Here is a 24,665-nt window from a genome sequence, read left to right as displayed (position 1 = left end):
CAGCCAAAGAGAAAGCGGTTTGCTAGATACTTACCTTAATATAATTTGGGTAAACTGACTGTCCAGTTAAAGGAAACGTTTGGGAAGATTTTTGGGAATTCATTCATTCGTTCACTCTCTTACTAAGAGTTTGATGATGGATCCTTGTCTTAACTGCATGGTAAATGTAAAGCTAGAATTAGTTACTTTAGCAAGACTGCAACTTTCCACATGAGATATATGACGTTGAACCAGTGCAGTGTGCCAGGGGTTAATGACTGTGAATTTTTCACAGCAAGAGCAAGTGTATGTAGTTTGTTATAGTTATCAGTATTTCAGTATTTTCATTTCGATATTATCAAAAATGACCACTTCTTCAAAAGTTGGCATGATAATATTTAAATATAAAAAAAAAACTGATGTGAGTTTGAGTTTATGACCTATACTGCAACAGTCCACTAGGGGGCGATCAACTGTGGCCTTTACTTCCTGGGAGCTGTTGCATTGTCCATCTTTATGTGCAGTCTATGGCAAACACTAGTACTAACTCTTGGAAAGAAAGTGAAAGTGAATATTTCTGAAAATGTCAATTCAAGATAAATATCAGATAAAGATAAGTACCAGTCAGCTATCTGTGTTTGAACATTTAAGTTTCAAACAGGTCTTATAGTTTCAGCACAGAATCCATTCACTTACTATCCTTGTAAAACAGTGGTGGAAGTAGTCGGAGGTCTCCAGTCACATGCAGGCACCTGAACTGATAAAATACTGCCTTTGTACGACAAACCCTGGACTCGTCACAAGAAGTGTTATCACAGGAGCGCTCTCTTAACGTTCCGTTTGAAGCATACGTCAGTCAGAACCGCTCTGTGCTTAGTCAGCCAGTACCATTTTTCATTTACGTTTCCTGTGAGTTTGTGCTGCATGGACACAAATATGGCAGATTCCCTTGTTTTGTTCTTCTTTTGAAGGAATGCCCTGATGCACTGAGAAGGATGTGAGCCCTTAAAAGACAGCCAACCTCTAAATCCAAACCTGATGACGACCACAGTTTTGACCACAAACAAGTGGCCTTGTTGTATCAAATGTTGCTAGTCCTCGCACCCAGGGCCAGATCTCCCAGTGTAGAAAAGAAATCCTCCATCTCCTTCTCCAGAAGCCGGTTGCGGTTCTCTGCATCCTCCCGTGCCCTCTCTGAGTTTCGCAGTTTGATTTCCAACATGCGTTGCTTCTTCCTTTCCTGCTCCATCTCTTGCTCCAAACGCTCCATCTGCACACACAAAGCAGCACTGGACTCCTCCAATCTGTGAGGGCACAGCAAAGGTCACTCATTGGCTGTTCTGTGAAACGGTCTGCTCATATTAGAACAAAGCTGCACCAAAGAAGGTTTTTGTTTGCCCAGTTAGAAGGGCACGCACACAAGCAGATTCTGATCTTTTTTACTGTCCCTCATAGGTCACACAATGGCAGTTCAATACAAAACTTACTGCAGTATATAACTCTGCCATAGTAACTAATCTTACCTATTTAAAATGAGAAAATGTACTTCATTGTGATTGTTTTTCCCATTGTCTGTATTTATAAATGTTTTCCTGGTACACAACTGTATAACTGATACTGCTCTGTAATACAACCAGTGCAACTTTAACCATGTGACGAAAAACCTAGCTGGTTGCTATGGTGACTTTTGCTTTTGTATTTTACTGGATTATGAGCACAAAAAAAAAAATCTACACACTTAAAACAACATTAGAAAACTTAAGAACACAGACTTACTTTTGGATCCTGGTCTCATAGACAGTCTTCTGTTTCCTCAACTCATCCCTTAGCCCCTCCACCAGGCTGCTTAGTGCTATATTTACCCCATCTCCATCCTCAGACATGATAATAGATGGGACACCGACTGCCATGGCCATGTTTCCATTCTCACTGCAGACTGCACTGCTGCTGCACAGCTCCATGGCCTCACAGCTGTCCTGCTCAGAGCTCGGGTCTGTCATTCCCCCGTCCCTTCCTTGGTCAATCTCTCTCTGACCCTCCATCAACTCCCCCTTTTCTACAGCCTCTACTCCATCTCCACAGTTCTGGTTTCCTGAAAGCTCACTTCCAGAGCCAGAGATCTCACAGGAGGAGGTGGACCATGGTGTGCTCAATACACTTGGTACACTCCCCATGCTGGAGGAGGATGTGACATTGTCGTAGGTGGACAGTCTCTGTGAGGAACCGGTGGAGTCACGGTCACGGGCAGACCGTTCACCTGATGATGTGCGGCGGTGTCCCCTCAAAGAGGACAAGCCATTCATGAGCCAGTTACCTCCACTACTACTTGATCCTCCACTAGAAGACACACTAGTAGTTTCAGCGGCGGCGCTGCCACTGTTGCTTTGCTTAGCTTGCGGCTGGGAACGAGGTGCTGAGGAGCTTTTGAATGAGTACTTCCAAGAAGGCATGGTCTTGGCTTGTTTGCTTGGGCTGACCACTGTCTCTCCCTTCCCTGATGATGATCCCAGTTTTGGTCCAGAGTTTGGGTTAGGGGTGTGGGTGGGTGTAACAGCTGCACACAGTTTAGCATCCAGAGATGAGGCACTACTGTGCAGCTCTTGGTCAGGGTTGGACAGTGGACAGCTCTGGAGGTCCTCCTCAGATATCCAGGCTCCCAGGCTACGATGTTGGAGCTGATGCCCATACACAGGGAGCTCTGTTTGCGGTACACTGAGCTCTTCTTGGTCTCTCCCAGAGTACAACCGGTTATGTTCCCTAATGAGGACTGTCATCAGGTGCTGGACCAGAGAGGTACCTGATGATACAGACCACATTCAGTTTACTAATAATGCACATTCAGTGTGTTTTTTGTATCGTTATCACTATGTTACTAATGAAAGCTAAGCTGCCCAGGACTTTCTACTATGAAGTCAGTGAACATCAATCCATACCTTCCATGATAGTGACTGGGTCCTCCATCTTGGGTCGTAGGATATTTGGTCCAAATACTGTTGCAAGGTTCTGAACACTCATCTTATTTTCATTACAGTGGGACTGGACCTCATCCAGGAATCTAAGGAGAGAGAAGATAGTGTTAAACACTAAAGTAGCCATCATTCTTAAAAACCTTCAACATCTGCTCCTGAATTCACTCTCCATCTGTGAATATGTCAGTGTCCTTGTTCTTATCCCTCTGTGTTTATCATCATATAGTTAAGAGCAGTGAGAATAAATCTCAGAAGAGCTTACTTGCATATGTACTTGAGGAGATTGTAGTTAGGTAGAGGTAGAGTGCTAACTTGATTCCCAAGCTCTTGGACCCCCTGAAAGAAAGATTGTTCTGCTCTTATGACAGTGTGAATATTAGCATACATATACGTAAACACATGGTCCAATATACTGCACATACCTCCTCCTCATCTTTGGCCAAAAGCTGTGCACAGGTTAGAAAGTCCTCATATTTGGAGAAGGGAATGACAGGCTCAGGCAGTTCTCGGAGGTACAGCTTCAGTAAGGATGCCACTGTGTGGACATCTGTGTTGCTGTAGGGGAGTAGGGAAAAACAGGTGTCTGCTGGATGTTCTACCATTTCATTTTCAAAAAGCTGGTGCACTCTTGTAAGACTTCCTTCTATCTACCTGTCAAACAGAGGTTTGTCCCCACAGTCAAAGGCCTCCTGCAGCTCTTTGACCAGGTTGGCCTGTCCTGGCATCCGAAAGAGGCCCTCTTCATCCAGACCCCTCTCCCTGATAAAGTCCACACACTGCTCCACCAGCAGGGGGGCCAACCGGGGGCCAAACTTCTTCTCATACTGCACTGTGTCCTCTAGACGCTGGCCAAATATCCCTGCAGAGAACAGATAGGGAAACATGAAATATTGTTTGATTTCACTTGTTTATAGCTACACTGAAGCTACAACTAATAGTTATTATATTAGCGTTTCTAATGGTTTCTCCTTTGGTCTGTAAAATGTAACAATGTCTTTCCTTATTAAACTCAGTCAAGACATCCAAATTATTCAATCAGTACTGACAGAACAGACAAAGGCAGAACATCCTCACAGTGAAACAGGAAATAGTTATTTAGCCTGTAAAAATTAAATATTTGTTATTTGTTACCACAAAGTTTTCTATTAGATTGTTTATTCTGGTACACACTGAAGATACTGTCACAATGGCCCCACACAATGTAGTTATCCTACTACTCATGGCATTGTTACCTGTTGATTGGCTGCAACAGTCGCAGTTGGCTGACAGCTTGTAGTAATCATGGTAATTCACCAAACAGGGGTTGCACAGCAGCACAGAGCGTCTTTCATACAACCCAAAACCACATTTTACCAAGCTCATCCATTCTGGTTCAGGCATTTGCCTCCACTGGTGGATTAATCCTGCATTTACTAAGTCCTGCACCGTGGGAACGAGCCACAGTTCAGGGAATGGAGGGAGGAGTTTAAGCGAATGGCAAGAGACATGTGACCAGCAGATGGGGTCAGTGTGATGTGACCACAGTGCTGCTGTTAAGGATGGGATATAAGTTGGCGACAGATCTATTCTGGACGAGAACCGAGAGACAGACACTCCTACCCTATGAATCTGAGAGGGGAGAAATATGACCAAGCCAGCATGAGGTACCCATGATCACCTCATCACTAGACTTTAAATATAATAATAATAAGAAGAAGAATTTTATTTATAAGGCACTTTAAAAAACAGTAACAACTGACACAAAGTGCTGTGCATCATATCAACAGTAAGCATATATGAGCTAATGGTTGTGAGGCTTCTCTGTTTTGTAATAATTTATTATATCTAATTGAGGGCCCTACATAAGCTGATGATGAACAGCTGATAATTCTGTCAGATATTATTTTTAGTTCCTTGTTTGTTTTTTACACAAATCCATTAGAACAGTATACAAAAAACTACATAGTAGTAGTAGTAAAAGCAAAGGCAAGAGACGAAAACAACTTTTGGTTACTTTATCAAAGCTAAAGGACCCACAGCTCTGACATATTACTGCCATATACAGTAAAAAAAAAGTTGGAAATGCCTTCATGATGACAGAAAGTGTTAAACAAACCATTTTCCTTTTAAAGATTATGGGTATTTTTCAGTATTGCAGATGCTTAGTTCTATGAAGTCCAGCAACAAAAACAAAACAGTAAAAGAGGTTAGAAAGTTAAGCAAGGCCACTCATGGCGGTGTTATTTGAGTCCGCATTTTATTTTGCTTTTAAGAAAAAATATCTGACATGTTTTCTCTTCTTTCTACTATTTGATGACACATTTTTGTCCTGTTTATTATTATTATTATTCAATAATCAAAACTAATAATGAAATACTAACCATCATAGTAGTCAGTAGTAGCCGATACCCCCCCCCCCCTTCTAGCACATATTAAACCGAACTGATTCAAAATAAATGTTTAAAATGTCACACTATATATTACTGATGTGTTAGTCTACATTTATCCCCCTGTTAATATACAGCTCCTTTGCAACCCAACACCATGCTGTTCAGCTGCTCCCTATGGCCCAGTTCACACCCAGTCAGGCCTGGTTATATTTTTGGCCCCTTGTCAAGTATACTAGTTAGACATCCAGACCAGAAGAGATAAGGACAGAATTAAACTCAGGATCACTGCTGCATGGAGGTGAAAAGGAGATTTTGTAGCAGCAGAAAAACTGATCCTCAACTGATGCCACCACAGACAGGACTCAGACAGAAACACCCTGTCTCTTAATTTAAACCAAGAGTATACTGAAATATACTGGCAGCAAACTCTCAACACATTTCTCCAGTCAGGTACACCAGGACCAGAGACTGTGTGCAAATGAGCCGCAGGCTTGAGAAAACAGACATATTAGACACATATTGTGCGTGACCTGGTATGATTTTAATGTATAGAATATAATGCTAGTATAACATTTAGACAGCAGCAGTATCTTGTTTCAGGAACTGCACTGAGGAAATTAAATAATGTCACCTGTGCACGTTAAAATAGCACTGATGCATCCATTCCAGCTACAATTCATTTTTGATAGTCCAAATTTATTCCCTTGAGGTAAACATATTTAAAGATTGTTTTGTGATAAAGTTTCTTGTGTTGCAATTCATAGGTGCGGCTTTACCTCCTCCAAATGGTGCCCAGATGACCCTCCGTATGGCCTTCACCCAATCATCCATGTCCGTCTGGGAGTTTGCCATAAGTAGGAAGGATTCATGGCTGATTGGTGTTCGGTCCTTCTCTCCTGTTCCACCTGTGAAAAAGACAAAAATAATGTGGGTAATTGCTACACTACATCCACTCCATTCAATTAACAGAATTAGATTAGTGGCATCCTGGCTATTACACATATACTGTAGCTTCTGCCTGCAGTGCATTTATGCCAATCTTCTGTGTAAGACAGTACAGATATTGAACTGGGCTGTCTGAGCATGTGGCCACAAACTTCAAGATATTTTTCATCGAAATACAGTAGAAAAAGTGTAGCTATACACAGCATAAACAGGCAAGGCAGAAGGGAAAAGAACTGAGCAGCCTTGTAAGTTATCCAAAAACGTTTTCAAAATAAAGTGCAAATTTTGCTTTTAATAAATGACAAAAAGCAAAACAAACACAAAAACTGTCCACCCACAACGTACTAACCTTATGTGCTATACAGATTTCTCACCACTAGATGGCCCAATTACTGCACTTTTCATTTTTCTTATTGGAAGGCTAATCATATTCTCGAATGATGGGCCCAGTGACTCTAATTCATCATTTAAGTAATTTATCTGACAGTATGATCCAGAGAGGCTGTTACTGAGCATAAAAGGTTGAATATACCTAATTTTTTTACCTTTGTTCATTGGCAGGACATTGCAACAAAATATTTCAGACACTAGAATTACAATGTATAGTAAATGATGTTATAGTCAAGATCTGAATGTTTTACATGTTTGCTGTTTCTTTTACAGCAGCAGAATAGTATGAAAAAACTAACATCTCATTATCTTGATCCCACTGTTCTCTTCTACTACAGATTTCAATAATCTGGAAAGAATGTAATACCTTTCTAGTTTGGCTGAGCCATTACTATTGGATGGCAGTGTTGCCAGAGTCACAGTCACTGTCCTGAAAGTCATTTACTGTAGCTGTGAGAAGGGAATCCAAATATAAACAGTGGTGCCATAAAAAGTGCCGCTGTCACCCAGCATTGTGAACACACACTGACACGATGAACAGCACATTGTGGTTTGTCGTCACATGTGCTCCAGTGTCCTGCAAGACTAAACTAAGGATTTACTATTATTTGACACTTTGCCCCCATTAATGCATACTGACAGTGTGTATAGATTGTGTGCAAAAAAATCTAAATGAGTTTTTCAGTTTGCCCTCAGGAAAAGAGGCAAATATATAGGAAACTTAGACATTAAGGATTCTGAGCACATCCAATACTATCTCTTCAGTGAATAATACCTTGATAAGCCATGCAAGCACACGCACACGTGTGTGTGTGTGTGTGCATCCACATGCACACAATGCAACTTCAATCCCAACATAGCCAAGAGACATCAAAACCACTGGAGTACAAACATCACTTTCAGAGCCAATTAAGATAACACTGACTGGAGGGTTTACAGACACACACATTAAACTGAGTTTTCTTCTCAAAGACTCGGACTCAGATGGGCACTGACATTTCAGTCTGAGAGCCTCTTCTTATTGAAGATATATTCTTCATAATTATGCGGTAGCTTCGGTTCCTAAATGTCAGATGCCTCCCAGATGCTGCTGATTGGGATAGTAGCAGTGTGAAGAACAAGAAATATAGGTGGTTTTATAAGTGTAGAAGACCCACTTTCTTGTTGATGTCACTGTTTGAACTATCAATAGGTGGTGAACAGAGCTGAACATTTTGACTGGCTGTCAATCATCCCTATCACAATACATTCATTTAAAATGCCCCAACAGGTGTGTGGGAGCACAATTATCAGCAAATTCATTTGTTAGCATTCACATACCATGAGTTGTTGCTGTTATAAACAGTGTTAGACAAGCAAATTGTAATTTATTGAATATATTACTCTATACTGAAAAAAAAGACAATACTGATTACTCAAAAGCAAGTAACTATAACTGGATACATTACTCTATACCTTACTTTACTCAGCAGCCAGCTGTTTCAGGTGTGTTTGCGAGCACTGTAAACCCTGTCATCTGCATGCAGCACTACAAAAATCTTGTCCTCACAGGCCACAGGGTTCCAACGCTGGGTTCTAACGCTGCAACTCTGTACAAAACAGATGATTCCTGCATGTAGGTTACTAGGGGCCAATGTTAGTATGTCAGCTAAAAATGTACAGTTAAGCAACTGCCACGCGATCATGTCCTGGACCAAATATCCACCCTCCCTACAACTGAAAACAAGCTGACCTCCACAACATATCAAACTAACAGAAGCATATGGGGATTGTTTTACCATGAAGAGAGCCAGGCACTCTGTTGCCTGGCTCTCTGGTCTTTATGCTAAGCTCTATTAATGTGACTGATGAATCAGTTATAGCTGATAAACAATTAAAAATATTGCTGATCAACAATTAATCAAACACACACACAAAACTGACCAGGCTGAAGATGCTCCATATACACTTTTCCAGCCAGTGCAGGAGATTTAAACCACAACCAAAGACACATTACTCCATGACATTGCTTTCATTTATAACTTCATGTTTTACAACTAGCATGTGATGCTGTGGACACAACAAGCCTTCCACTGTAAGTGTCACACACAGTATGGTCAGTATACACAGATCCACAGTCATCCTGCAACACTTGGTGTGTGTAACAGGTCAATCATGCAAATAACCAATAAAAGTAACTATTAGCCCTTTAAATATATATTTAAGCCACTGGATGATATAAATTTTGATAAAGGTTGAAATCTGAACATTATTATGTTCTTAGACAGAAACCAGCAAATCAAAAACTTGTCTTTTCTGTGCCAGCTCAGCCACTTACTACATTTTGCAGCATAACCTTACTCTATCCATAGAAAATGAAAACACAATATAATTTAATAGCAGATTTATTTAAATGTGTAACGCTCAATATATGACATATGACAGCATTAGCTAATAGAGCAAGAGCAGAAGTAATCATCTTTATACTATTCAAAAAAGCCATAAGAGTTAACATAAGCTGTTAACGCTGTAAATCAGCCTCCATCAGTCTCAAAGCTACTCAGGCGTTCCACTTCAGCCTTTACTACACTTGTAAAAAATCTCCAGCATCTGTTTCCTGTTACCTTGGAGATGCTGTTTCTTCAGTCTGTCCGGCTTGCAACAGACCGGCCCCATATCAAAGTGTGCAGCGAGGGCTGAAGTTGGGACTGGCTCTGGTCTAAAGCTGCAGCATGAAGAAGCCTGCTCTAGGACAGCACAAAGTCCATTTGGAAGCAGATCAGTACACAGGTAGCACCAAAGGCCAGAACTTGCCAGTGAGGCATACTCAATGCCAACAGAAAACAAAACCCGTCAAACTCGTTCCACTTCTTGCTCTTCACTCCTTTATTCTGTCCATTCATTCACTCTTTTCTTCCTGTCTTTTGCATTTAGCAGTGTGGGTAGCAGGTCGGTTCCCTCAGCACCCCTGGGGAGAAGCAAATCCCTAAGGCGGAGTGCAACAAGACTCTCACTTCGTCTGTTTCTCTCTCTTTCTCTCTCTCAGTGTGTGTGCAGTAACTGGGAGATGGGCTGTCCTCCAATCTTTGCCAAACAAACATGTCCCCCCCACATACACACACAGAAAATAGACAATGCCAATCACTTTCTGTGAGATACAGAGAGTACAGACTTTAGATTCGTACTTAAATGTGACTTCATAAAGGAATATATGGATCTAAAGGAACGTAATAATCTGTGACTTCTTATATTGTCTGTGCTGCCACATTAAATCATCAGTTATTATGAACCAAAAGTGAACCAACCTTTAACCATATCATAAAGATGTGTTAGTTTGCTGTTGGAAACCTATTAGACCACATAAAACCCTAGTATTAGTTTGGCTCTGCCTGTGTCCTGAAAATGGCACTTAAAATAAACTATGAGCATCGTTGATGCACATTTCAGTAAAACTCTACTCAGTGGTCTTCATTTCAACTTCTGCTAAGCTTTTGTCTTCAAAAACACAAAATGGACCAACGGAAGCGTATCTTCTTATCTACATTTAAACTGATGAAAAAACAGAGCCTACTTTCTAAATGAACCAATCAGAGGAAAGAGCTGTGTGACGCTGTCATTGGTAATACTATACTATATTATCCACAAAAGGCCCTGTGATAGATTGGTGACCTGTCCAGGGTGTACCGCTGCCTTTCACCCAAAGAGAGCTGGGATAGGCTCCAGCAGATCCCCATATAGATAATGGGTATATGGGTATAGATAATGGATGGATGGATTATCCACAAATATTTAACATATGTATTAACATATCTAAAAATAAGGGATGCTGGGACTAAATGGAAGAAAAGTAGTGATAGCAGCCATAGTTGAAGAAATGTTCCACCAATAAAGGTTTTATCAACAGAAGGTTTCAGAAATGCCATTAAAGTCTTGCCTTCTTTGTTTGATTGACAGATGATCTCAGTGTATAATAGGCAACAATGATAGAAACAATGAAATACAAACTATCACACAACCTAGAAAAACCCAAATCAGATTATAAAAAAATAATCTGACATTTATAATACAGTTTGATTTAAATCAAGAATCCCTTTTTTGGTTACTGCGTTCTTCTTCTTAGTGTAAATCCTGAAAAATATTAACAGTCTAAGAGGTACATGTGAAATTTTGGTTTAGCTAGTACCCACAGGTTGTTAATTATCCCACTAACCCATTTTAGAGTGTACAGTAATGTGCATATGGGTGGTTAAAAAGGTGTCTGTCCCTTTTTTGTGCATTCTTGTGCAAATCAGTCTGATATCAGCCTTCTGGAAAAAAAAGGACAGGTAATTTTGTCAGAAAAAAAGAGAAATGCAATTGTTTCCATTCTTACCTTTTCACTGTTTTCTGAAATCAGCTGCTGCAGACTAGGGCAGAAACCATCCAAATTGTGGGACTATCAAGTACTATCCTCCTAAAGGATTTCTTCAGCACACTGTAATCACTACAACCTTTAAATCTTCTCATTTTATACAATACAAATGGATAAAGCCTTCATCACTGCAGAGCAACTTGTGTTATTCTGATAATATTCTAATAACAAATCCATAGTCGACAGTCAGCATGAGAAACAATATCAACAGCAGGAGCCTGACTTGTATTTCACTATAAGCTAACAAACATGAGCAGCCTGGGGAGCAGGTTTCACAGGATTTGATTTCATGTAACATTTAAACACTGCAGTCTCAAGTCACAGTGATGGCTGGTCTGCACAACCTTTTAACACTCCCAGTATCTGCATTTGTCTGAAACACATCTCTCCTCATGTCTAGTGTTTCTGCTGGCCTTCTGCCTCCCTCTTTCCTCCTCCTTGTCGCTTTACATCTTTTCACTTTTGCTCTGTCTGGCTGCCTGCATTTTTTTTCTCTGTCCTTCCTTCTCTCAGAGTGCAGGTCAGCAGGCGTGTCCACAAGTTAGAGGCTCATTGTGGTTCACACTACTCTGCTATGTTGACTGGCCCTAAATAAAGCACACAGACATTCACAAAGCCTGGCAGCTACGCACACAAACACACAAGCAAACACTCACAAAATGACAGCGTGAGATAAAGTGGAAGAAAAATATACTATACTAAAACTGGAGTCTGTTGCTGTCTTGCTAGGCCAAACTTGTAGTTTTATAGTTGTTAGAGAGTGGTGTCGTAGTAAAATAGGATTTTATGCATTTATCTTTGCTTTTTTCTAAATATGCCTTAATATGGGTTGAAAAAACAAATTGAAATATGAGCACCATAAAGTATCACTTTGGTCAACGCCATGAATCAAAATATACTAAATTCTGTCTTTTTATTTTTCACCTTGAACTACAGAAGACTCAAGAGAAACATAAAACATAAGCGCTGTACCTGCTGACTAAAACCTTAAAAGGCCTATTCGGCTACAGACAAAGCTTCTGTATAGTGGCTATGATGTGCATGTGAATCATAGGCAAAGAGCAGCTCAACATCATGGACAGGTCTTTTTGCTTTCATTCTATATTACTTTCCTAAACTAGAAACACAACACAAGTACCTGACACGTGTCCAGCTTTAAGGATGTGAGATAAAGAGACTGAGCGCTACAACAGCCAATCCTTGACTAATAGTGCTCTCTGCTGTTTGAGTACGGAATAACAACTAGAGGTGACGTGGGAGTGTTTCTATTTTCTGTTTAACACAGATCTGATATTTTGCAGACCACGCACACAAAAATATTGTCATTTCAGAAGGAGGATCACAAATCACAGGATACAGGATATATAATGTATGTCTCACAATGTTCTTTCACTTCTGGTTCTTAGCCTCTATGTTTTTAGTTTTTTATCGATGGATCCTTGCTGTAGGCACACTTCTCTTGTTTTTGGATGTGTGTCACCCTTTTCCATCATGTCCAGCCATTTGCTGTCTACCTGTTTAGAAATATGAATCACCGGAAACCACGCAACCATGAACGTAATAAAACATCTATGTGTACGTATGTCTATGTCTAGTCAGTTGTTTTTCTTTTACACTCTGGTTATTTAATGTTTTTTATAATACATTGTATGATGATTTGATGATTTGATAAAGGCCACAAGCTGCTTCCACAAAAAATTCTTTCTTTATATTTCAAGTGTTGCAGCAGTTTTGACGTGTCATCCAATAATACCAGAGGACATATATACAGGTCTAGATGCACGTACATATTATTCACATTTATGTATCAGTATGATAAACACCACAGGAGGAGTAGCTCTCACCTGGTACAATCTCAAACAGCTGTCTTCCTGGTTCATCCGGGTTAGCTGTGAGCTCATTGACCTGGCATCCCTGCAGTGGTATACAGCCCTGAAACAGACGGGAAGAAGCAAACAATACTGTGATGACTTAATGATGATGATTACTCAATTATTACTCATGTCGATTGTAAAATGGAATTGTAAAGAGTGCAGTTTTCTGAACAGTGAGTTTAACTTTTAACTTTCTGACATCTTTTGATTTTATCAGATATAATGAAAATTTGGAAGATTTTAACGTAAAAGACTTTTCTTGTTAGAATAAATACATTTTTCTTGATGGTTTCAATTTATAGCCACCTGATACAGATTTCTTCCAGCTCTGATTTCACCAAGACCTACCAACGATGCATTTCTAACAAATGTACTGACCAGATCTGTGACTGAAATGTTGGGGTTCCTGGAGATATTCGAACTGAACAGTGTGAAGCAGTATACAATCCCAGATCATGGTCAGGCAAGTCTGTAGATATTTGTTTGGTACTAAGTAGACCAGAAGTGCAGGCCTTTAGTCTTACAGATATTCAGTCCTATACTGATCTATCCTCTGCTTCTTTCTGACTTAGTTTTCTTCTCTTTCTTTCTTTTTCTCCTTCTATTTGCCACTCATGCTTGATCCATCCCACTTCCTCTTGCTCCACTCTTAACCCCTGTAAAATTTTAAGCAGCTACTCCTGTGATTGAACAGGGACTCGCACAGATTATCAGAATACATTATCCAGATCAATACCCATTTGCCCTGAGAACTGAGGCCAAGTGAGCTGTGAAGCGATGCCAGCGTCTGTAGGTCGGCCCCGTTAATCTGAGTACTGGCATCCTCCATCAAACAGGGAGAGGAGTCTGCCAAGCTGCCTCAACCAGAGGGCCGGGCTGTCGCCAACATTAGTCGCCATGGCAACAAATGGAAGGGGTGGGAGCTGTGGATGGATAAAGCACAGGGGCAGGGCAGGAACCGTGGGGGGCGGGGGGAGCTCCCAAGGGTGCTATGTGCTCGGAATAACACAAGTAGCAGGCTGAGCATAAATGAATAAGAAAAGGCAACACTGGGAATTAACCTAAGAACACAAATCACACAAATAATTAGATCATTTCTCCTTAGCTTGGAAACAGAATGACTTCTGTTTGGTGCAGTCATTTTAAAACTGGACTCTTATGCACAAACGTTCCACTAGTCACACACAGATGCAGACACACCCAGTTTAACCTGGTTTGCTCATAAAAGCCCATCATCATCCTGAACCAAAACAGCAGTCCAGACCTTTGAAAGCACACTCTCACTTTCATTAACTTTGGCAACATCCTCTGACAGTGCCAAAGCAGCCAACGTATCGCCACCCAGAGATATTACACACTGTTGTTGATTATTAATGTGCATAAGCCCTAAATATAAGCACATTAATGCCTCAGCCTCTGACTGTTTAGCAGTAAATCTGTGTTTTATTACCATTATGCATAATAATAAGTTTTGAAGGAATTCATAAAATAAATGTCATACCATGTTAGAAATGTACCGTTATCCCTCATATTCAGTTTGTTTTGTGACTTCATAAACAGTTAAGAGTTAATGAGTGAAAATTAAGCTTGAACTGTTGCAGTGTTGCTGTTTTACACACATTTCACTCACACAAACAAGTAACATGCGACCCATGCATAAATGTGCAAGAGTCTGGGACATACAAATTTAATCACTATAATTTGTGAAACATGATGTTGCGACTATCTGCTCTCAAGTTGCTTTTGTAAAATGGGAGGGGAAGAGGTAGGCAGTGATTTGTGCTTCCACAAAATTTCTAATTCCAGTTTAAGTTAGTCTGGAATTCATAAAGCAATAGTGCAGTTAGCATGAGCCTCTAAACTGAGACAAAAGCAAACCACCAAACTAAATCAACAATGGAAAAAGACGTCACTATCCAGTGTGTTTGATTGACAGCAGGACACAGATGAATAAACAATCATAAATTCCAATTAAGGGAAACAAGCTTTCACTTATCGCTTTATAAATCACTGTGCATGGTTTTCTTACAGTGGATGCAGCAAACGACTCATTTTGTGTGATCCCCTCCACCAACACCAGCATCCATGAGTTTGTCTTGGAGCAACAAAAATCTATTGTCCAATAACTGAAATCCATTGTACTGTGGTGCATCTATCCCTACATGATAAAAAGGAAAAGAAAATGTGTATGGATCCTGCATCCAATTTACCTTTCCTTCAACCAATTATCACATCCTTTTATCTTGGCGGTGGTGGTGGGGGTCTTGCTCTATTGCAGTGATTTGCCTACACCTCCTTCCTACCCTGCTCCAACCCTCACATTTCCTATCGATTGGAAGATGAGAAGGAGAAAGGGGGCCAGAATGACACAGTCTCACGCTTCCTGCTCTCAGAGGGGGGCAGATGTGTGCGTGTGTGTGCATTGCTCTGAGTGTATATGTGTGTTGTGAATCCACAGGGAGTTGCAAATCAGTTTTAGACTGGAGGAGTATTGGCAACCGCTGATTAAACACAGTCTGTCAAAGCCTTCAGTCATTTGTTCCCCTCAGAACAGAGACTGCAAGGAGAACACGTCATTTGGTGTGTATAAAGTGTGTGTGTGTATGTGTTGACAGAGACTAAAAGACAGTGATGGCAGACAGCTGCTTCCTACATTAAATGAATAGCAGTCATGCAGAGTGAAGACTTGAAGAAATCAATAAAAATGTCGAGATTTCAGCCAGGAATGCAAGGAGATGATTATTGTGCACTAAAGGCTGTGAGAGTGTCTGTGTGTGAGAGAGACGGAGTCAGTCATGTCCTTGCTGTCTTTTGTTGTTAGATTACATCATTGCCTCTTGTCACGACTCTGTAAGCTTGTCATCTACACCAACTGTCCATCCCAATATCATTTATGACCTTATGTATGGGTGTCTATGTTTTTCCTTGTGGTGACTGAAATCTATTTACACAGTGACATCGGGACTTGGCTTCCTAATAATGACCAAAGGTGGGTCCCCACCATGTAAATTACTGAATTTTAAGGACACAGCGTGGTTTAATGTTAGGGTGACAGGGATAGGCAGGTAGTGGCTATGGTTAGCTTAGGGTAAGTCTCCAGGAAATTAATGTAACTCAGTGTCTCCATGAAGTATTAAACCCAGTCTGTGTGTGTATGTGTGTGTGTGTGTGTGTGTGTGTGTGTGAGTTCAGTCCAGGCCAGCTGCTGTGTTGCTTGTAAACTTTTTAATAAGAATTATAGTGGGAAAAAAGAACGTCAGCACCTGGCCACAAAAGAAACCCCTCTTCAAAGAAGCAATGGGATCGATTAGAGATTTACTCTATAAAAATGTTTATGATGCACTAATGGAGGAGGAAATCAGGAATCAAGTGCTGCTATTTGTACTAATGTACTAAAATGTCCTGTGAGTGCGGTGAGTCATCTTTACCATGGTTATTTGTCGTTAGTCTATTTTCTCCAGGCTATTTTCATTCAGGATCTTTTTGAAATACATCACGTTTATTCTAACTGTTTAATAAATGACAGTTTCAGCTGGTAGGTGTAGGACACCGGATTCAGACTCCACCTTTGACGGACATGTAGCTGGTGGTCCTTATAACAGCAACATCTTTCACATGTAATAATGTGACTTTTATAAACATTATAAAAAATGTCTATATACAATTATACTGGTTTCAGATACATGGTTATACAATTATCATATGTCTACTGTCAGTTTCCCTGGTTTTAGTTCAAGCAATTTAGAAAATGTTCATCCTCCTCCTTTGAAAATGTTTAAGCACTATATCTACCTCTGCAAAGATAACATGCTAAGTGTCTCATCCAAATGAGAATAAAGAAACACAAGTTTACAGAAGCTGCAATTTCTACACCTGCTTCTTAAAATGATTAATTGGATAAAACATGCATTTTTTTGTGTGATTTAACTAATTACCCTCCAAAAGTTTGTATTGAGCTGCATTCATTTCTATCGATGTATTATTCATTAGCATTACCTGTGGTTTGGTTTCTTCCTCGTCTTTGTAGAAGTAGAGTTGATCTGAGCGCAGCACAAACCATCTCAGCTGCCAGTTTTTCATGATGCTGCGCTGCTTCTTAAGCCAGCCAGCCTTCAGCGCCCCCTCCAGGCTTGGGGAGGCTGGCCGGCATGAGCCCCTCGACACCTCGCCCATTACCATGCTCTTGGATCTGGCTGCAAACACACACACAGACACAGGCAGACAGATATTTCTATTTTGTGTATAGACTAGCAGTTGTAGAGTAGGGTCAAAGGGAGCTGAACTAGTGGCTCTATTTTTCTTCCATTCTTTAGGCTTGTGCCTTTTCATTTTCTCCCTAATAGAAGTGTGTTCTCCCTCATTCTGTATGCTGTTTGCAACTGCATGCTCTGCTCTTCAGTCATGAACACACAACCTTTGGCCCCAGGCTACTATGTCTCTAGATGAAGGGGGGAGTGGGAGTCCAGAGGTGGCCGGCACAATAATAACAGAGGCAGACACACACATGCAGCCTCAGGTGACAGAGATCCCCTTCCTTTTCAGAGGCCTTTGGAAAAGACTTATTATGTGTTACCAATAGAATTGCAGAGGCTTTGGGGGTGATATAATAGGTCCACATGGGACTGGCTGAGTGACTAAATCATTCTCATCAAATGCATGTAATCTGAGCTCATTCAAAGACAGGTTTAAAAGGGACTGGATGTCAGCTTTGTAGCTGTGTTTCAAAGTGACATGGTTTTTTCTTAGCAGTGCCAGTCGCTGTACGACATCAGTGTGTATGTGTGGGATGGACATGATACATGTGTCATCTCTGACTTTTTTTACACAGCTGACACTTAAGCACCCTTTCTATAAAGATAAAAGACTACTGTGCATGTAATGACATTTAACACTGGTTTCAGATACATTTTGTACACACTTAAAAAACCAGGCTGAAGGTTTCAAGGTTTGCTCAGATGAAAAACAGCCGCAAAGCTAAGATGACAGATGTGCAAGCAAAGAAGGCGAAGTTATTTGATGATCACATATACTTTATACAAATCAAATGAGCAGACATTTGTCTTGATGGTGTATTTTTTTTTCTGTCACACAAAGAAATGATCAATCCTCAGATAGCACAGAGGGAAGAAGAGGATGGATAAATGGGGAGGGGGATGAAAAAAAAACATTTTTTTTTTGTTTGTTTTTGTCTCTGTCTAATCAGTATACATATAGCTTAAGGAGTTATATACATGATCTTTTGCTAATCCTTCCCTTCGCTGTTTGTATCCATCATCTTCTTTTTGTTTCTCCTGGCCTCTCCTCTCTGTCTTCCTCTTCTACTTCAGCTTGTCTCATTTATCCATCTTGTTCTAATTCCAGTCTCTTCCAGCTCTGTATTTTCTCCTTGTCTCCCTTCATTTCTCTCCCTCTGACTCACTCTATTTCTCCTCTCCCTCCAGTGCTCTGCTAATCAAAACTTACTGAGAGCACATGCACACAAGACGCAAGAAAGACGAGGAAATAAAGCCGAGTTTAAAATTTGTTATTGGATTAGAGACATTTTCAGTGACTATTTAAAAAAATAACATAATTCCAGCAGTTTCTGTTGTTTTAAGAACAATGCATTGTAAAGTATAGGGAATTGCTTTTTTTCTGTTTGGGCAATGCTTTAGAATGGAAACCATTCTATTTCTGCCCATTAGCCTAAAGAAAACTGTGCTTAACAGCATCCACACCCAGCATGTTTAACTGTCCTGATATTTATTGTACTGATATTATTAAGTACAACAGGGACAGATGTGTTTCTCAAATTAGTTTCAACCCACAGTATGTGTGAAACAACAACAACAAAAAAAAAGACATACTACTATCTGTGCCATTTTATTTATCTAAGTTTTTAAGAATTTGAATCCTTCTTGACAACATTGGGCCTAAGATTACATACTGTAGTTATACTGTGGAAAGAAAAAATTTAAAGCTGCAGCATGTAACCTTTTCCCTCAGTATTTATTTTTGTGTTGAAACATGCACCAAAGGACGTCATCCTGAGAGAGAGAAACGCTGTCAAAGGCTAGATGTTTTGAGCAAACCTTGAATAACTCTAGCCTTTGACTGTCAATAACTAAACGCTTCTGGTCACAGTGAGGCGAAGAGTGCAACAGAGCAGGGAGAGGAAGAGGTGGGAGGAGCAGAGTGTCATACTAATGCTAGCTTTTCACGAAACTTGCTTAAACATTGATTTAACTCAGTAACTCAGTCAGATTATAGAAGCCCTGCATCAATGAAAAAAATACTTTAATGCAGCTTTGTTTCTTTTTTTTTTACTGAATGTGATGCACTGTATATTCATCATTACAAATGTTTATCTTTATTGTCAGTTGAAAGTTATTCTACAATTTACTTGTTGGGTTTCCCACCTAAAAAAACCCAACTCAGCCCAAGTCCATATTCAACACCTGCACGACTTGTCCCTCTTCCGTCTTTCAATCCTTCCCCGACCTGCCAGTGTTAGCATAAAAGAGCACCACTGTTCTGCTCATCAGCTGCTTGGATCATGAACGTGAGTGGAACATACACTGGTCGATGATTCACGCCTGAGTCACATCGACTGATTTTTCGGTGTGTGAATGTGTGTATGCCAAGCTCTACTACCCACTGCGCCAATTTGGACCTTCTGTTCTGAGTGATTCAGATCTTCCTTGGCTTGGGTGGAGCTGCTCTGTGGTCACTTCTCCAACTATCAGCTACAATGCTGAAAAGAGGCTGTTTTACTGTAAAAGCAGACTTTATACATAATCCCTTCAATTCAGTCAAATAGAGAGCGTAATTTTGGCTCATTCATTTACAGTAGCCAGCAGTTTAGGAAGGGCTGAGTCAAATAATAGGGTTGTACATGATGCCTGCACATGTACAGTATGCCCACATTTATTTATCATGACATACGTACAAGGGTCCATATGTCATGTTATTTTAGGGTCATAGAAGAATTTTTCATGGGGCTGAATATACAGTTCACAGAGAGTTATATATAATGTGTGTGTATGATGTGACAGAAAAGAGGCATGGTTTCAGAAAGTGAACATGTCATCTGAGTAAACCGAAAAAACTCTGAGAGACTAACGAGTCGGCTAAAGGGCACCTAAATTAGCCAGCTTGGAGAGCTACACAATACAGTGCTGAAAAATGAGAAAACCAAAGACTAAAATTCAGCCAGTGTCTGTCCATAAAAAGGTGGTTTCACCCTTCAGATCTAAATGTGCAACTAAATGTTACAATGAATAAATGGCTGTCCTGCGTCAACACACATGCTGCAGGCCTGTGATATCACTTCATGCAGTTTGGAGCTGTGCATTTATCACCAGGAGGAAATGGATGTATGGCTCTTATGCACATCACAGAGGAGCCTATCCATTAACATGGCAAGATGGGTACTCTAACGACAATACTAAACTGGTGGCTACAGCACTCACCACTCAAGCATGCATACAGGCATGTTAGAGAATTCAATTTCATTAATCTGGTTGTTGATTTATGGCTCTAGAAAATGGCAGAGAGAGTTACAGGTGCATGAGTGCGTAACTTCCAGTTAGCTTATTACTGGTGATTAATGTGTTAACCACTGGGTGTGTGTGTGTGTGTGTGTGTGTGTGTGTGCATGGCCTTCCTTGACAGGCTGGAGGTGTGGCCTACGACATACAGCCTTACATGAATGCTGCAGTGTAGCAGAGCTGATCTGCAGCAGAGGGTGTGTGTATATCTGTGCAAGCTATCATTTCCACGTGCACATTATCCGTGTGAGTTTTTATCCATGCAGTATACTCTTGATTGCAGTATCTAGTCATGAGGGGGTTCGTTTATATGCCTCAAAATGGCAGAGAGTCATGGTGCTGCTGCATTGTAAGACTTTGATCATAAAACCATGGTAACGCAAATCAAAGAGACACAGCAAGAGAATGAAGCAGCTGATATGTGGACAACTTTTCTGGTGTCAGCCAAGGAAAAATGTAACCAGAACCATACTACTGTCGTATAATGTTGGTTGTGGCAGTCACTGGTGCACAACAGATATTTTTTTTATTTTATAGGCCAGATATTTTTAATGAACTGGTTGGAGACCTCTGTCAACTGGTAGTTGCTCTGACTTGTTAGTTAAGGGGGAGAACAACCATCTTAGCTTTGACCAAAGGAAAGAAAATCTGCCTAAAACTTAAATGTGTTGCTTTTACTGTTCAGCCTCTGTACAGAATAAACAAATAAGATACATTGCACTAATGTCTAAATGAGTGTTATTTAACGGCATATAGATTTAAACAAAAAAAAAAAAAAGCCTGTCATTTAGGCATGGGGGCGTTGTTGGAATGGCGGCCCACTATACCCGGCACACTGGCATATCACTGAGCCTCTAGCAGTATATATGTTGAAGCTATGAATGATCAATAGTAAAGTTGTTGACATTTAGATTACAGATTTACCTTATAAATGCTAATCCCACTGTGCTTGGTTGTCGGGAAGTAGTTTAATCACCCACAATGTCACACGCACACCAGTGAGTGTTGTCTTGCTTTCACATCCTGCTCGGACCCTAGTTTAATATGCACTACATCTGTCACATACCGGTTTATTCATGGGCTTCGTGCAACAAATGTGATGCTGTCAGCAGTGAAGCACCAGTTTGCAGATGGTAGGCAGAGAATGCTTCTCAGGCAGAATCATAAGAGTCAATTTAATCTCTTCAGTTTTCACTGTGTTAACAGAAATGCAAAAGGAATGAGTGGTATTCTCACCTTGTTATATGTACAAGACAGTTGTATTTTGCGGATTATGTATATGCATGTGAAACCTTCATTCTTATTTAATAGACTTATAGTATTAAATTAATGCTAATAGTTAACCGTGACTTCTGCACATGGCTTAAACATGATGTTGTAATCAATTACATGCTAAAGCATAACATGTACTTAATCATCAAGCCAGTTGAAGCTGTTCTGTTATCTTAATATATGCAAATACACATTTAATCCATTTTACCAATTTCATGCTGCTCCAGCAGTTGATTTACACATCTCTCATTCCTGGGATCTATTCATCTCATTTTAATCAGATACAGCTGTACAAATACAGTCATCCAGATTTGTGCTAAGGGAGGAAGGAAGGACACACACACGCAGAAGTATTAATATAGCCATCCACTCATAGACACACACACACACACACACCCTCACACACACACACACACACACACACACACACATATTGTACAGATACATAAGCAGGAGCGCAAAGACACACAGGAGCAGCAGCTGTTCTTGCTGAGTGTTGCAATGATGAAACTAGAGATGCTACTCACTCCTCGTAATAGAATTCACACTGGCAGCATCGACCAGCTGTAGTAGAATGCTAATGTACACGAGAGCTTTCCTGCGTGGGCAGACCTGCTGCTTCATTCAGAAATACAAATGCACAGTAGTAGTGGAAGAAAAATAGATGGTGTGCAGAAAAAAGTGTTTCTGTAGATACATTTGTGTGGAAAATTGGAATTAAAGAAGAAAATATACTTTTGTAAATGGCTTAAAATTGTAAAACTTCAGGTCAGTGAGCAGCCACTGCATCACTAGTACATCCACTGATTTGAGAAACTCTATTCACTGTCCCTGTCAGATATGACATGATGTGTCACTACAGAGTAAAGGATGGACAGGCAGCTATGAAGGCATAACAAACAAACCATGTCCTACCTCTCCTGGTCTGTCTGATCTTTGGGCTCAGCATGGCTGTCATCGCTCATCCGAACGCTCTCCTGTCGGCATGTTCGTGTACATCCAAGCACCACACCCCTGTCTCTCCCTCTGCCTCTGTGCCTTTGCCTCTTTCCACTTCTTCTTCTCTCTCTGACCTTCTGCAGTGCGGCCGGCAGCTAGGGGGTTGGGTGAAGAGGGAAGGGGAGGAGAATGGAAAGAGAAGGGGATGGTAGAGGAGGAGGCGGAACTACCCTTCTTTTTTTCATTTGTGCACACACACCCAGTGCCCTCCACCCCTCCCTGTTTCATTATTCATAGCGGTACATCCGCCAGAGGTGGATGGAGGAGGAGATTTTTGGGGAGGGTCTCTCACTGGCAGAGCACAGGTCTGAGCAGCTAGCAGATGCTTGAATTTAAGTGTCTTTTTTAAAAAGATTGTGTGTGAAGGGGAGAAAGATAGAGGAAGAGGGGGTGTTCATCTGGCAGGTGTCTCCTCCTCCTGCATCTAATTAAGCTGTAGAGGTCCTCAGCTAGTCTCCACCCCTTCCCTTAATCACTCAACCCCCCGCCACTTTCTCTCTTATGTGTTTCTTACCTCTCTTTATCTGTCGCTGCAGCTAAACCTGTGTTTGATTTTTCTTCTTTCCCTAATTACTCTTGCTGCAACGCCTTTCTCATATCCTCTTTACCGCTAACATTTATTCTTGGTGTTTTCCATGTTTTGCCTCTGTCAGTATTGGCTTTCTAAGAATGATACTGCCTTAGATTTAAAATCATACGTGGGAAATTCCCAGCTCAAACAGTAGGTCATAATTACACCCTCTAGGCATTCCAGTGGCACAGCTCTGAAGCAGGGGAGAAGAAATATAGTTCCCCCTCTAACAAACAATGTCCTGTCGCCTTGAGCTAAAGGGCCCTGTAATAATTGTGTAGGAGTTTGTCACTGGTAGCAGGAGAGATTTATAGCTACGAGGAAAAATGTCACCAGTGTTTTGGCATTTGGCCACTTGATTTTGATTTACCTCTTGTAGTCTTTTAAAAAAAATGTTTGCTTGTTTATTTGACTATTTGTCACATTTGGTTATTTGATTTTTGCTAGTTAGTCTTACTTAACTATAAATGCTTTAGATTGTAAGGATTCACACTGTTTCAGTGTGCTCAGCAGTAATACAGCAGCCTGTAATAATAACAGAGCTGCTTACTCTGTGTTGTTCTTACCTGTCATACCATTTCCACTTAGCTCAGCTGAGGTTAACCTGAGACATTAATACAGAGTCAAACAGTGTTAGCTCACTTTCTTATAATTGTGGGCACAACGGGCTGCAGGTTTTTTTGTGGTTTGACCCACGAAGGGAGTCCACACTGTCCTACGAAGTAAAAAAAAACAACAACAATATATCAGTATTCATGATACCACAGAAATGTGTAATTTACACACAAAAACAAAATATGTCGTAAAAGCAGTAAGTACAATAATAGGGTCACATAATTTTCCATTCTGATGGAATGATGTCACACAAAGACCAAGGTGATGAGCTTTAAGAAGATAATGATACCTCTTGTTGTGCTGGTACACAACAAGAAGATGTTTTACAGTTTATAAATCCGTCGTAGTTTGCTTTCAACAGCGGTTTCTTTGTATTTTTCATATCTAGCAAATATAAGACCTGTCATTGCTGTAGCAGCTGTGCTACAGCAGCCAGGCATCCTCCAGTGCACAGAGAATAATAGCCTTAAGTCCTGCACTGCAATTGAATCAGAGCTGGCCCCACATCAACCACAGCTGCTCTTATTAGAGAGCAAAGCGGGAGCAAGACCCAAAGGAGGCGGAGAGTGTGTGTCTACCCTCCCAAGACATACACACACACATACAGATATACACACAAGCAACTAAAATGAAACAGCAAGCACATCTAATACACATGCAGGCATGGGTAACACAGGCTGAAATACAACAGAGAAAGAGAGACTGAGGAGAAACCAATATGAAGCAAAGTGAAGGAGTGACACACATACAGAAACACACCAAA

General features: G+C 40.6%; 1 protein-coding gene across 1 annotated transcript; it reads right to left on the bottom strand.

Moving 5' to 3' along the window:
• Positions 1–22,772, bottom strand: arhgap22b (Rho GTPase activating protein 22b). Its single transcript, XM_026314839.1, has 10 exons — positions 22,633–22,772; positions 16,913–17,109; positions 12,887–12,974; positions 6,094–6,222; positions 3,600–3,807; positions 3,371–3,503; positions 3,211–3,284; positions 2,913–3,034; positions 1,756–2,776; positions 1–1,283 (listed from the first exon to the last, which is right to left on the bottom strand). The coding sequence occupies exons 1-10, from the start codon at positions 22,673–22,675 to the stop codon at positions 1,061–1,063; spliced, it is 2,238 nt and encodes a 745-aa protein (XP_026170624.1). The 5' UTR covers positions 22,676–22,772; the 3' UTR covers positions 1–1,060.
• Between the last annotated feature and the right edge of the window lie 1,893 nt (positions 22,773–24,665).

Source organism: Mastacembelus armatus, chromosome 19 (assembly GCF_900324485.2).
Source record: "Mastacembelus armatus chromosome 19, fMasArm1.2, whole genome shotgun sequence".
In the NCBI taxonomy this organism is placed as follows: Eukaryota; Metazoa; Chordata; class Actinopteri; order Synbranchiformes; family Mastacembelidae; genus Mastacembelus; species Mastacembelus armatus.
The sequence above is the reverse complement of the archived record's forward strand: the minus strand, read 5'-3'. Positions and strand labels throughout refer to the sequence as shown.